This window comes from Epinephelus lanceolatus, chromosome 2, assembly GCF_041903045.1.
Source record: "Epinephelus lanceolatus isolate andai-2023 chromosome 2, ASM4190304v1, whole genome shotgun sequence".
Lineage (NCBI taxonomy): Eukaryota > Metazoa > Chordata > Actinopteri > Perciformes > Serranidae > Epinephelus > Epinephelus lanceolatus.
Window position 1 is genome coordinate 36,909,027 of NC_135735.1, and position 16,185 is coordinate 36,925,211.

General features: G+C 41.7%; 1 protein-coding gene across 2 annotated transcripts in view; it reads right to left on the reverse strand.

The window, feature by feature from the left end:
* fto (FTO alpha-ketoglutarate dependent dioxygenase) overlaps positions 1-8,061 on the reverse strand; it is a 134,799-nt gene extending 126,738 nt beyond the window's left edge. For both annotated transcript variants that reach the window (XR_013487996.1, XM_033630239.2), the window contains exon 1: positions 8,001-8,061. Coding sequence is in view for 1 of the 2 variants with exons in the window: in XM_033630239.2 (XP_033486130.1) it covers positions 8,001-8,042 (42 nt within the window). In the remaining variant the exon portion in view is untranslated. The remainder of the gene's footprint in view (positions 1-8,000) is intronic.
* Positions 8,062-16,185: the final 8,124 nt, after the last annotated feature.

The following is a 16,185-nucleotide window of genomic DNA, read 5'->3' on the forward strand; positions in this document are numbered from 1 at the left end:
TGCAGCCACTGATGCTTTCTAGACATCGTGATTTCCCAAAACTGAATAAATACCACACATAGCAACACAATACTGCTTTGCTAGCTCAATCATGTTGTAACTAAGATATCTGCTGGAAAAGACATTTTTTTCACGGATTGTTTAATGAGTTATTACCTATTACACACGCTAACGGCTAACAGGGCTAACAGCTAACGGTTAGCCCAGCTAAACGTGTACACAGAATCAGTAATGTTTGTTCAATCATTGTGTTTATAGACTTTACAAACATCGGATTAATCTAAACGGTGATACAGTGATGTGAAAAATGTGATATATAGGCTATATATATAGCTAAAAGCTCTGCTGGTTTTCTACCGGTAAGTATTTGTAAACAACAAGGCGATTCCCTCTAACGTTATAGTCTGGCCAGACGGATGAGTCATGGCCTTATAAAAGATTCTGTTTGTTTCTTTTAGTTGGTGAGAATGTGTCGCCGCAAACGCGACAAACATCCACTAACTTTGACAGCATTTTCTGCAAGCGTGACTGAGCCATTTTGTACCGCTACACATGTTTCTAGTGGGACTATGTTTACAAGCACAAGACTTCAGCGAGCCACCGAAGGACCGCCCTGCAGATTTACTATTGGTTCTGCAACGTAGGGAGTTTTTTTAAACTCTGAAATTGTATCCGCCCATCTAAACACAAAATCAGGGAGAAAGTCATCAGTCTTTAGTTAAGCAAAGCGTCTAAAGACTGACTTGTGAGTCTAGTTGCAATCTGCAAACCTCACTGCTAGATGACACTTAATCCCCCAAGAGGGAGAGTTGTTAATTTTAACTAATACTTTTGGACTGCCGTAGATCATAAGAATGATGTATGAATTTAAAAAATGGGAAACTGCCTTTGTTATGCTTTTTTGCAATTGCAACCATGGCAATGGTAACTTCTTTGCTAGTTGAACAACATACAAAATTGAATCCCTAGCTGACACCATTTTTATCAAAACTTTCCTATTAAGTAAAACTGTGCTGTATTACAAAATCACATTTTGTTGGTTTTTACAAGTAGAAACTACCTGTTATTTTTGGTAAGCAGGGTAAGCCAAGTATACCTCCAGCTGGCTAAGCTAATTGCAATGCTAAAACCTGGCACTGGCTAAAAGGAGGCACTCTGTATGCTCAGCCTCTACAAAGCACTAAGCTAAACGCCAGGTATTTTAACACACTTTCATTGCTCATGTTTATGGAAAAGAACTTATGATGTACAAATTAACAGTTAGTATTTACAGCGCCCTGTGAACTTGGTCTCCTGCAGCTTTTGTGAATGAAGGGTTTTGGACTTTACATTGAAACCAGATGTTGGGCAACACCGTAGCAGTAGGCACTTCTACTTTATTGGAAAGGTGAGTCATTACAAAGGAAAATAAATTCACAAATAAACAGCACAGAGACTGTTCTGTCTGATGCAGGTGGTTTTGCATAGTGAAATCATTTTATTAGAGTTAGCTAAAATTAGCAACAACCAGGGCAGCTAGGATGTATTCTGGGTTGCACTGACTGTTACTGACATTTTTCCTTTGAAGGCTGAAACTGAATAAGTGTGATGCAATATTGCCTCTGTAATTGTTAATCTTTCCAATATCCATGGTGCTAAACAAGTTTATTGAAGTTTTTTATCCCTTATGTTCTATTAGCATTCACACAAACAGCAGCCTTAACACACACACACACACACACACACACACACACACACATACACATAAGTATAGAGAACCACAGCATTCAAAGACACCAATACCTCACACTTAAACCCGTCAACCTACACAAAACCCCACACATAGTGTACATTCACACACACGCCACCAGAATGCCAAACAAACAGAAATGGAAAATAAGGACTCGCCCGGATCATAGCCTCGAGTTGCTAATGAACCCCCTGGAGACTCTAGCCTCTGTGTATGAGTTGAGAGGGTCATTCCCATGTTTATTCAGCACCAGTCCAATGAGCCACCGCCATCTATTGATTGAGCTGATTATTCTATGTCTCTCTTGTGACGGGACACATGCATGACAGATGAACCCTACTTGGGCAGGTCACATTCGATGTAATCTCATTGAATCTGACGGCTGATCTGGTCGGCCAGTTTGCATGATCCACATGGCGTTCCTTGTTTGCGACCACACTGACATCTGTGGCTAATGTCTCAACACTAATAGGAGGTGCTCGGTAGGGGCTGTCAAACACGTAAGCTGTCAAGGGCTGTTTGGACAATCCTAGTGACTGTTTCCAGGGGGTAAATGGTAAACATAGCAATATACCCAAGTATTGGTACCTATAGTGGTGTGTCACTAGCACAATATACCATAATGGTTTTAAGCAATCAAGCTTTAATATCATTTCTTAAATTGGGAAGGAATGAAGGCTGCTAGAGGAAATCAAACTAAGCTGGTTTGTATGAATGCACAACATGATTATTGCTGCTCATATCTGTGGAGATAAGTTCTATTTTGCTTTTGGTAGAACTCTTTTTAAATTTTGCACCTTGGTTCATGCCAACCAGTCAGAGCTGAGGAGACTGAAGCTGTTGCTGCAAATGTCCCTTGCAATTGCAGTATGACTTACTTTGGCGTTTGATCCCTGAAATCACACCAAACCTTATGCCTAGAATGAGGCTATCTCTGTTTTTCCATTTAAATGTTCAGTAAGATCACAGGTCCTCTCAAGCACATATGGAAGTCCATGACAGGCCATCTTAGCCATGTACCCTGAGACAATGCAGGCGGGGCCGTAAAAGTTGATATCCTTCCAGATGCAAACCAAATGTAGACATCGTGCACCTTTAAAATGTCATGCATTCAACACAGACCACTATAAAAGACGGTGCTAGGAAGTGAGGTCACAACATGCAGGGTTTCTCATATTGATCATGAGAAGCTAACCCAACACCTATATGGCTAATAACCACATACACCATGACATGGTTCTCTGTCATCAACAAAGAACCATTTCATGGGTAATAAAGACTAACTTGGCATCATTTTGTCTCAAGGAAACAGCTTGCTTGTGTCATCAGTTGTAGGGCATTAGGACTTGCCCACCAAAACGCTTACTGCAGCTAGAGATGAAATGGTATCAGGATTTAATATCACACTTACAGTTAATATTATCACAGCTGTCAATATTATCATGGTATTATTTAAATGTGCCGAAATGTCCAAAAAGTACTGATACACACTCACATCATTTCACCAAGGTTTATACTGAAAACTACAAATAAAATTCTATATACCCTTTATTTGCATAAACATTGATATAACATAGCCAATACCTTATGTAAACATATGAACACTATATCAAATGTGTATCAAAGATAGCCTGTCTTTGAAATGGTTGCTCAAGTGTCTGTGTCACTGTTAATGAGGACAAGGAATCAGTAGCGTCACTGGGTTTGCCTGCTGCACGCCCACGGCAACAGCAAAACAAACCCACACTGCATGCTGCACCTTTGCACCTGCATCTGGGAGTTTTTTAAAGTGCAGTAATTAAAATTTAAAACAGTAATACCAACCGTCAGGGATTTTACCATGGTTTATCGTAAAATTGTTAAGCGTTTCATCTCTAACTACAGTGCTCCAACATTTGGTTAGTTAAGGTCAAAGTAGGAATTTATAGGCTAAATTTAATGAACAAAAAATAAAACAAAATAAAGCAATAGTGTAAATATGCAAACACACTTCATGTCCTATCTCATTCGTTTCACTCCAATACAAGTTATGACATTCTTGTACCAAGCTGGGCAGGGGAACTAATGCATTACAGTTAAGTATGTTAGCTGAATTACTTTAAAGAGAAGCTTGACTGACCAAGTTGAACTGTAAACAGCTCAGTCCAAATATATGAGCCAAAGATCAAATAGGCAAGACAAGGTAAAGACATGTAGAGGAAAGGCTCAGCAGCAGACTAATCAGCCCCCTCCAACGCTCACACAGAAGATCAATGAAGGACCTGGGGCCTTGGGCTTGCGCTATATTACACACCAACACTTCATATTCATTCATTGATTTTACTTTTCAGAATAGTATATCACTGAACTCCAATGGGAGCAAAAAATAGAGGCCGGGGCTGAGGTCAACCCTCGCGTGGACGGATGTTTGCACAATATTGATGGCGCTCACAGAAAGAAATGACTAAATATCTGGATCAATAGCTAGTTTCCCTAGCCACGACAGGTTGTTCCAGATGGAAATATATAAATACTTCTTATGGCTACTGCAGTGGCCCTAACGAACAGGGCTAAATGTCCCCCTTAAGGTAAACTCTTTGATTAGCTAAGGCCAGAGGTGACAAGAGGGGTCTGCTGATGCTACAATGCCACACTTCCAGTGGCCTGAGGATGCTAATGCACACAGGGGCCCAGTAAAGGGGCCAAGGATATGACAGGTCACAAGCCCTGGGCAAAGTGCTCTGTGCTACCTGACCCTCCTATTCATTTGTAATGATGATGGGCCCAGGCTACACCGTTCTTGGTCATGTTCAAGTAATGCATACCCTGAATAATTTAGAAAGTCTTTTCTCCAGTTGTCACAGAAAGTCACTTTCTAATTGTAGTAATCAGAACTGGAACTGGGCGGTCCATTATAGTTAGGCCTAAAGAAACAAATTTGCATGTGGAAGTCTCTAATTTTCAGCCACATGAAGCAAGAACGAAGTAGAGTTAAATGTGTTGCGCATTAGGTAATCAACTCAGGCCAAGGGCCTTGTGAAAATCTTGCATCCTGCTGTGGCTGCTGATGGCACATGAGCTGCCTGTTCTTATTTACAGCACAACACTTTTACTGAGAACAACACCCAACCTCACAGCTTCCCCTGCTCCACGGCAGCCAATGGGGCCATAAAGAGGGAGGAACCACATCGTTGCCTGCTCCTTAATTAAATGAAAGCTATAAGGTTCATTTGCCTCCTTTTGTTACACATTGAACTGGCCAGCCCACTGCTGAAGACCTCCCAGACGCCATCCCTGCTTGGCCCTAAATCATGACTGGATAAACTGCCCGGGGTCCCTGCTGGACACACAGCGGCCGCCCAGCGGCAGGGCCAGAGCAGGGCATGCGGTGGATCGACACCTAGCCAGCGATAAGTAATTCTGTAGAGGATTAGCAGCATGATAGCCTGATCAATACTGTGTGCTCAGGCCATTAGGAATGCAGCAAGGAAATGACCCCCTCCGGTAATAAAGCAGGGCATCTGGGTTCTCCTTCATTTGCCAGCTCCATTAGTGTAATGGTATCATTATCTGCCACAGCCGTATTTTTCTGAGCTCTGGCTTTTCCACAGCTCGACCGGCGGGGGTCTGATGAAGCTGTGAGAGCCCCCATGCAGAGTGTTCCCCTTTCTACCATTCTACACAGAGCCAGGTGTAAATCTAGCTCTGTTGGAGCTTATGTGCTACCCTGCCTTAGGTATCCATACCCATGTTTTATGTCAGCACCCAACACTATTTCTCCATTATTGGCTCATTAATAGAGCAAGCAGCATGTAGCTTGGGTTAAAAGGGAGAAAAAGATGGCCGGCAGAGCGCAAAGCTGCTGAATGTGCTGAATCTGACACCCCCCTCTTGCTAAAACACCAGGCCTGACATGACAGGACGTCGGCATTAGTCGCCATAAATCGTTTCCTTTACACTAATTCACGGGCTAACATTTTGTGTGGGAGAATTGATTAACCATGTCTGGATGTGTGGCCACATAATCAGCTTTTACCTCGGTAGTTGTTAATTTAACAGAATTGCCAAGGGAAACACAAACCATTTTAATGAGTGTTCAGAAATTAAATACCCTAAACAGCTTGCACTAGGTGCCACAACCAGAGCAAACCAATGAGGCTGATCTAAGCAATGGGCTGGGCTGAGCCCAAGACCTCACAACATCTGGTGACCCTGTGTGATCATTACTTAGCCTGCCGCTCACACACACACTTCCTGTTTCGACACAGCACTTTATACTTGTCATCACTGTCCAAATGGCGAGCTTGCATCAAAGAAAGCATTAGAACATCGGGTTAAGGGAAAGGGTCAGTGCCGTTTTCACACTTGCCAAGGCATGCGTGGAAATTCATCCTGTGATGACAATACTGGTAAAACAAAACTAAATGTTTTCAATTCATTCGGCTACAAGGTGAGTTAAATGCTGGGAAGGAAATCCATGACAATGTAGCTATTTGAGAACTTATGGTAGTGCACAAACTTACAAATAGTCTGCGATTTGTTAGGTTGAAACAACAAAGAAAACTGTTAGTGTGTCAAACAATGTCTGATGGATCCATCCACTAGTCTAAATTTAAAAAAAAAAAAGTGTCAGTTAATGTGGATGGGGTGTGTTTAGATCTCCCTGGGCAGTTAGGCCAACGTCCTACTCTGTGTAATTTAAAGAATATATATATAGACAATGGCATCCCACCTGTCAGTATGCTATAGTGACATGCAGTGGTGAGATTTTCTAGGGAGATTGTGTGTTCATTTGGCACTAATCTGTCGGTGCTTGCATTCCCTAACTCAGAATGACAGTGGACCCATCATAGTGCATCTCTCACTTTGTGCAGCACTGCAGACACACTCACTTACAGGATAAGACAACCACCGTATCCAAGTTATTCGCTATAATAATATCTGTATCATTATACAACCACTGAAAATATTTTCAAAAAGTAGCCAAAATGCATGCAGCTCCTTCCTTGGCTGCTCTACAGTCACATAGCCGTTTTACAATTACAATTCCTCTTGCTCATCCTTTTATTTATCTAAAGAGAAAGGAAGCTAAGCCATTAGGTCTGTGCAGTGCTGCCTGACTGCCTGAGGGCCAGCTGGAATGAGTTCTCTCTCTGAGCCGCTCATCTGGCCGCCATGGCTGCTTTCATAAACAGGAGGAACCACGTCTTACATAGTTTCACTGCTGTCTAACATGATCCAAACATATGTGCCACAGCAGACGGCGTCCAAGTCAGGAGATAAGAGGAGGAACAGACAGAGAGGCAGACAGACAGACAGGCAGACACTATGACTATGGGCGCAAAAACACATCCCAGGATGCCTTGGGCACAGCAGAGTCTTTTCCTTCCTCTCCTTTAGTATCTCAACAAACCGCAAAGTTACGGTTATACAGCATGTGAAAGTCTGATTAAGCCCAGGTCAGCACGAAACACAGCTTAAAGCAGCAGCACACACAACAACAACAGTTGGGCATCACAGATTACAGACACACCCACCTCTGTTTATTGTGCAAATAATCCTGCACACACCTCACTTTAATACATTAGCAGATCATACAGCTGGCATACTTACAGAGGGTAAGAACAGTAATTACTACATTAGCCTATAATTTCTCATTTCTACTGTACATCAGATTACCAGCTTTTATCCTCTGTATCTATAGCAAAGCCTGAAGCAGCTGTGCACTGCTGGCCTGGCACCTTGCCAAATGTGCTGCACACTAACTTTACCATTTGTTTTCACTGTTGCACCAGGCTGCTGCACTGCCACTACTACACAACTCATTCACTGTTCATTCTCCACAGTAGAAAAGCATCCCGAATTAAGCTGTGACGTTGCCTTTTGTTTGTCTTGCTTTTTATTAAATGCTAATAATTATAAGCGATGCAACAGTTCTGACTTTCACTGTTTTCTCACCGATATCCTACAGACTGTCGCTCATATCGTGTTTCCAGTACATATGGGATGTTGCAAAGACGTTATTCTGCAAGCAACAGCTTCTCCTCGGCAGTGCGTTTACGTGACAGAGCACCGTTTTAATGCAACTGTAATTCTTCATTGTGGAAGACTGGGGGGGGAAAAATGGAAAACACAATAAAGGAAACAAGGCAAGGTGAGGTATGCGCTGACATTCACGGCTTTCTAGCCTCCGAAATGCAGCCAGCAGCGTCACATAAGGAGCCTTAGATATTCAACGAGCGACAGGGCTTAGAAATATGCCAGACCTTACGGAGAAAAACGCTATCAATACCTTTCTTCTCTTCTCCCCCTCACTGTCACCCGATCTTTTCATGTTCCTGGACTTGTGTTTACACTGCCTCGCTTTCACTAGAGGAGACGCTGGTTGTTGTAGTACGCGTATAGACGGCGTGTTAATGTATTATCATGTTAGAAAGGGCACGTGCAAGTGTAGCTTTTCGTGTTAATTCTGTCGGAGACCTGGTGTCAATATTTTAAGTGTACAATGTTTTTAGTGGAGAGACTCATGAGGGTAACGGTATAAACGTAGTGAAGAGAACTACAAATCCCAATGAGAACGTGTGCTCGCGACGGAAGCAGCTTCAGCACGCTCTAGATATTGCACTGCGCAGGTGCAGTGCAGGTTCAGATCTACAAAGTGCGAATACGCCAGTCAAGGTAGTTTTAAATCAGTGATTTAAGTTCAACAGCTCTTAAAATGGCTGTGACATCAAAAAGAAGATATAGAGCACAAGTGTAAAAGTAAAAGTCACCACTACCACACACTATAACCTCTAATATTAATATTATTATTATTAGTAGTAGTAGTATTAGTAGTAGTAGCAGTAGGAGTAGTTGTAGTAGTGGTAGTAGTAGCCTAGTAGTAGCTGTGGTGGTGGTACTGCAGTCCATATTACATAGTATAATAATATTACGCTATATTATATTTTATAAAAATTTGATGTTTTACATTTTAAAGGGATGTGTTTTTAAAAAAAGTCAAATATTTTCTTCAAAATATCTTGGTCTTCAACATGGATATTCCATATGTTTCCCCCTTTTTCTAATCAAAAGCAGTGCCACTTTCATCTGTGTAAAAATAGCAATCATGCTTTGAACGTATTCCAGCTCAAGTCCCGCCAGCCGTCTTTCAACTCTTGCATGCATCTCAAATCCAGGTGCTCCTCCGCCGGTGTGGGCTTCAGCCGCGTCAGCCCTTTTCACCTCCCTAACCATCATGAAAGTGCACCGTAAACGCATGGCGTCCATGTGGCTGCCTTTATGCATCACCCACAGTCGAGGTACCCTCCAAAGAGTTCATCCACATTGCTCATAACATGTTTTGAATAGTGCTGAAATGTGTTCTGTCCATTGTTCCCTATCAAAGCACATGTGAAATACATGAGAGGGTTTCACGGATGAAGCAGCCGCGGTGGTTGGAGGGCGGCGCAAGGGCGGATTGCAGGGGTCTGACACACCTGCTACATATTACCATTACAGACTTTGATCAGTGTCTTCATTAGTTTCCTTTGTAATCTCTTTTCTTTTATGGTAGAGCTGACCCAAGTGAGCCGGGTACAGTGATTTAACACACATGTTTCTTTCACCTGTCTTGTAAAATGCTCAAAAGCTCTCCCACTTTCAAAGATGTCGGTGTCTCTGGCATCCCTTACTAATAAACGGAGGGGGGTTCTTTTGATTCCTATTTATAACCTACATTTCCTCTCCTCTGTCCTGGTCTTCCAAGGGGAGAGTATGTTTGAAAAATATCCTTGGAATCATTTTGAGAAAACTAGATCCATGTGCATGCATATATAGTTTTTTTTTCACATTAACATATGTCAGCCTATAGTGCCTTTTGAGAGCTACTATCATGGAAAGAAAATCTTACAATGTTGTAAATAATTTCCTTTTTTTTATCTTATAATGTCAAAATCCGCCTTCATCCAGCCTCCCTCACCCCGATCTATCGTTACACTATGTTCCTTTTATGCATCAAACTATCATTCACATGTTCACATGTTCCCACTGTCAATCATCTTTATGGCTAACATGTCAAGGAACAGAGGGTTCCCTGTCTGACTTTTTCGGCTGAGACTGTCAGATCTGGAGCTCTTTGAGTCAACATAATGTATAGGGCCTTTAATGGCAGACAGGCCGCTTACCTTGTCCAACAATCCCTGCAGTAGCTTGGTTTTTAATTCCATCGCTGGTGGCCCATCGGTGGGATAGTGTCAGAGTCCTCACAGCCCCCATGGCTGAGGAATCATATGTGCATAGTGGGGCCTGTTAAATAATTCACAAAGTATATAAACCATTCAAGTCATGTAGTTTAGTTCTCAGTAATGGGGGTTTGTGGATTTCAGAGACAGGGTAGAGGGAAATGCTTTGATCATAATTAGGTGCATTGCTTTAAAAATGCATTTTAATACACTTACAAGTTACCTTATTAAAACTGTAATGCTATTCACGAGACAGAAAATCTCATTATTTTGAAGGAATACATAGACATTTGTTTAATCTTGCAGAGCATTGGAGAAGAAGATCAATATCATTCTCCTATGATAGTGGGATCGATTCCTTCATCTACTGTAACTCGCAGCAAGAAAACAAAAAACATGTTTCCCACAGCTAGTCCTTTTAGTTTTTTCATTACTGTCATAAAATCTTTTTTAAATCCGTACCAGTCTGATCCGTCATTACAGTTTTCTTAACGGAACGCGTCAAATTATCACTCTTGTGTTCTCACTGTCAATCACTGTGATGGGGAACATGTCAAAGAGGAGAAAGTTCTCTGCAGATCTGAGGCTCTGTGAACAATCATAACGTACAGGCGCTTTACATGGAGACAAGCCAATTACCTTCTTCAACAATGCCTGTCATTTGTCCTACAGTGAATCAGGCTCTAAAACAGGCACCTCTCCTCTCATGTCCGACCTGTGGGGTTCAGCATAAGGCGAGGTCATCCCTGTACACACTCTGATGTGGTATCGTATGAGATGGGGGGGGGGGGGGGGGGGATCACTTTGAACTTCTTCTATCGTCATATAGCCCTCCCTACTGGTCTGGCCAATGTGTTGGTGCTCATGATGGGGGTATGTTTTCTGTTATTGTGCATTGCATCAGATCCGGATGACCCTTTGACAAGGCTCCTTTTTGTGATATAATGAGTTTTTAAAAAAAAAAAAAAAAAAAAAGCAGCTTGGGAAGAATAAAAGATGAGACAGTGCCAGAATGTACTAAAGCACAGTAAAGGAAGACAGAGACCATTGTGTCGTGTCTGTATTAAAACCAGAGCCCACAGCCCCGCAATCATCTCTCCCCGGTGCTTCAAACTATTGTATAGCCTGAAAAATCAGAAATACAAGAGACAGGCCTCTTTGTGAATAATGATATCTTTCCGATGCAGGAGTTTCTGTTGGGCCACCTAGATTTTATTATTACTTTATCAAGTTAAGCTGTGGTTTCTGTATGAAAGAGAGGAAGCAAACTACTGGGAAAACTGAAAACAATACAGTCGAGCTTTGTCCTGCATTACACAGGACCTCTGGTGAAGGTACTGTTAAGAACTGTAAACAACATTTTTCGCTCACCGCAACTTCGGCCAGGGACTATCCTCAGCATATTGTGCTGCCCCCGTGAAGACAAGCTCTTTTTTGATTTTTATTTATATCGAATGAGCATATGGAGCAAGTATGTGCTTGCTAACCTTCAATGCTTAGCCCTAGGAAACTGTTATTTGTCAGTGCTATAAAGCAGATTGCTGCCCAGTGGTTTCAATTAACATCAAAGAGCTCTTTGCAGGCAGTAATAGTTATATCAAAACCTGAAATGTATTGTTTAGGTTATGTGCTGGAGTCCTCCAAACGATTATGTCCTCTTCAAGACGAGGGTTTTCTTTTCTTGCTGACTTTTTCCATTCCATACAGTCCGCCGCCTTCGCCTTGTTGCTTTGAAGCACCCCCACATCACTCCTGTACAGTCTTTTTGTAGCACCAGGGTACCTGTGTGGCTCACACCCGGTGGCCTATTAGTTACAGGGCATAAAAAAGACCCTACAATAGCGATGGAGAAGATTAAAAGTCCTGTTTAGCTAGGTGGGTAGATTCTGACAGATTTTGGAAACTGTCCCAGGTTTCCGTTATTCAGTTCTCACTGGAGCCACATATAATGTATCCACTGCTGGTACATGCATTATATTAACGACTGCAAAATGTAGAATGTGTAAAAGGTGCAAAGTTGAGAATAGGCAAGAGAGTGTTAAAGGAGAATTGCCTCTTTGAATCATTTTATGGTGACAGTCTTTCTTCTAACTGTGACACCACATGTAATTTCTATTACCTTGCAGTGCAACAACAGGCTCACTTATAGATTATGCAAAATAAGACACGTTACATTTTTGATTGCAATGAAGAGCCAATCTAAGTAAAGGACATTGTAAATCATTAAGTTTTTAGCAGCATGTCATGTGTAGAAATCAAGTGGCAACCTGTGGGGCTGACAAATGAAGCCAAGGCAAAAGTGCCAAAACTGTAGTTCTTTGAATTGCCACTTGAGGCTGGCTCCAAGATCAAGTCAATCCCCATAGAAACCCATGGTGATATTTACAGGAGAAATATACATGTTTACAGCCTGTTACAAAAAACAGTTTTGGTCTCCATTGCTAATTTCCCTGTTCGTGACAACTGTACAGAGGGTACATTTTTATATAACTCATCCATTTAAATCTTATTAAGGTTAACAGTAATGCATAACTAAGAGCATGTACACATTAAACCCTTGACAAGTCACTGCTATGCTGGTTAGGTAATGTAACCATTGCATAACCCCAGATTTACAGAGTATAGGCATAGCTGTAGGTTTAGCTGTTGCTAGGCTATTTCACGGTTTTCAGTTTATCAGAGTTAACTGTAACATTTTCTTCATCTTAAAAACTCTTGTTCAGCTTTTGGTTGTACAGAAGGAGCCAGGAGTTAAATGTTTTTCCATCAGTTTTTCTAGTAAGTACATTTTTTTAACGGTTTATGTCTGTTTTGCACTAGCCAAAATTAGCATTAGCATTATTAAACTCAACTATAGACTGTAAATGCACCATGCTAACCAAGTTAGCAGTCAGCATTAGGGTTACCTCCACCCTCCCATCTAAATGTGGTCACTTTTGCTCTATAAATCCTAGATGACGATGGTCAAAATGCCAAACTCAAGGCTTCAAAATGGGACTCCACAAACCAATGGGTGATGTCATGGTGGCTATGTTTATTACTGTTGTACAGTCTGTGGCAGTGATACTCAACTAGCAGCCCATGGGCCAAATCTGGCCTGCAACAGGGTGCCTGGTAGACCCCAAACATTTATGAGGTCACAATGAAAATAAGTTGATTCACCATGGGATTTCCCCCCCCCATTTTTAATGTAAATAAGGTGCCAGGGTGCATAAAGTATCAAGACAGAGGTTGTTCATCAATAAAGAGGTCTGGGCTAAACCCTGAATGTCCTAAAATCCAAGAAACACCCCTGTATACACCTAACATGTGTGGGGCTTTTGTGACTGGACCCTGGCCACCTTTCATTTTGTAAAAGTGGCCCCCAGGCAAAGCAAGCTGAGTATCCCTGGCCTATGCTATAAATTTATATGGTCAGGCACCAGACTATGAAAGGTGGTTGAGCAGCAGGCACAGTCAACATTTAGTCAAAAATCACGGCTATGGGTGTTTTGGATCTAAATCCTTTCTAGTAACAGAAATAGTAAAAGTAATAGCAAGCGCAAAGGTGAAGATAGACATTCATAATTTTAGAAAAATGTGCTGTTTCTATAATGAGTCATACCCACAATAATTAAATGTGCAAATCACCACTCAGCAGTTGTTATCACAATGTGTTATGTGCTGCTTACACCTGTTTTAAGTCCCATGTTGGATTAAATCTGATTATTTTGTTATCTGGACAAGTCTGCTATGTGTTTGTTGTTTATGTGTTTGTTGTTTATGACAGAATAAAATCAAATCACATGACTATTACTGTCATTGATAGATGTATTCTCTGCCGCTACAATGCAGAATGAAACAGGATAATGCCAGTATTGTCATGGCCCATAAGCAAAATGCTGCTTTGACCAGTTTAAACAAGCGGCCCTTTTTCTACATTTCTCAGTGTCCTACATTTGACTGTGTTTGTCTAATCCTGATTGTTAACAGAGAGGCCCAGACTGGATCAGTGCAAATTATCTCAAACTTCACTTTGCAATCCTGCAGGGACAGAAGTGCTGGGCCTGAGTAGCACCTGCTGTCTAGCTAGTATAACTACCTTTCCTTAATTCTCAGTGCAAAGAATTGTTTCTTGCCACAATAAAAGCTCTTCAGGGACAGAAGTAATTTATTGCCTCTAGCCCTCAGCTGGAACATTGTTAAAAACCTTGCAACCCCATGGCCGAGGCTTAAAGTGCACAGAGGGGCCTTTAAAATGGCTCAAAAAGTACATACACCATTCAATACATGTTGATTAAGCCTCAATAAATGATTGTATAGCACCACAGGAAAGAGCCCTTTGGTTACCGAACAGAAAGAGCGTGCAGCCTTAGTCTAAGATGTGGTACACCTCCTTGCCTGGGATCACTTCCAGACACCGAAAATGAGGAAGCGCTTTGCTATTGCTGTGATTTGAATACCATGATCACTGAGCACTTTTATAAGAAACCCATTAAAAGTCAGGTTTTGACATACAAAAGAGCCCCTTTTTAAATCTCACGCACAATGTCAAGCTGAGAGACGTTATAAAACTCTATACGGAAGCATACATCCTCTGTGTGTGTCCTTGCCTCGCGCACCATCAGGAGGGAATATCTTTTGTAGAGAAAGAGATGACCTGTTTTCTGTTGAAGCCTGCGCCGTATCACTCAGCAGCACCATGCTGCAGATTAATCACACATTTGTTCAGCACGACACAATCGCCCAGGACCGGACTTAACTTTTAACAAAGACGTCTGCCTGAAATATGCTGATTTGTCAAACTACTCCACATGATCTAAGAAAATGAGTCGTTCTGAATAGGACCAGCTGAGGTGGACACAATGGCCCAGTGTGACCCCTCGCTCCACCTGCTCTTGACAGTGTTTATAAAGTGCCAACTCCTCTCATTAGCGCTCCTATTACCCCAGAGTTATAGCAGCCCCGCAGATCAAACGCAGCCTGAGTGAACAATGGCTGAAATGGCATTAATATTATATGTAAGAGTTCAACAAATATTGAGAGGGATCTCTTTGATGGGGACTGTTTTACATTAGAGGCTTTTTATTAGGGCTTTTCTGGTCTTTAATGTGCATGTTTTCCCCTTGAGTCAGTGTTACCAAGTTTAGGTCTTGTTGTGTGACCAGCCGCTGAATTCAGTAGAAGACACATGCGGGGCACATACGGCACACATACGACAGTGATTGTTAGTGCACACTCAGGACATGTTGTATATTGGTAGAACTTAGTAACAATGCGGGGATCTTTGATGTTCAAGTGAAAATCCCCTCTGGCTTAATAAAAATCTATTCTATTTTACTTTATTTTCACTGGTGCACTGATGCTACATACACATTCATTGAGCTAATATGCCCATTTGTTCCTAATAACTGTACACTGATGAATGTGAAAGTGATTCAAGTTTGGCAAGTGATCAAGAATTCATCTGACAGCCCAAACTGTACCCAAACCCTCCAGTCTGACCACTGACATGAACGCTGCTGAAACGTGTTTATTTATCCATGCACATTTCTCCCCATTTCCAAATTAGTTGACATTACGGAGCGTGCCGATGGTGACAGGTACATTTAACACTGACTGAAAAGTTTAAATCACACCCAACTTCCCATATACAGAGCTTTTTTTACACTTTCCCGGAGGCCACCTTCACTTCTAATTACTGTACAGTCAACTGAATGGCAGGTTGGTTTATAGTGAGACATGGGCAGTTTACACTCTTCTCCCCGGCCCACCCTCAAAGATTAAATTGAGAATTTAGTAAAAAAAAATATATGTAACATAAATTCTGTCTTTGTCGGTTTGCTTCTCATTTGCTTCTTCTTTCCTCTGTCCTGAAGGGATGGAGGAGGACACAAGTGCAAAAGGCATACTCTGAAAAACAGGCTTCATCACCACAATATAAATGAACTGTTTTCATTCGGCAATAAAAATATTTTCGACTGCACGACCCCTGGTTACACTCGGTCAAGTTATTTGCCATTTTTCCATTCAGTCAACTGTCCCGACTGAGATGTCCCTTGCCGCCACTATACATTTGTAAAAGGGGGAGACTTAGATTAGACGTTATGTTGCTATAATTCTCAGAGCACTATTGAAAATCTTCTGGACGCAGTGCCACATGTGTTTGCATGTCTGTTTGGTTTGGCCAGAAACTGACAGCAGCTTCTGGTTATCCAGAACCCATTAGATGCTTTGATCCCAAATGGGCCTTGTTTCCATTTGCTGAAAATAGTG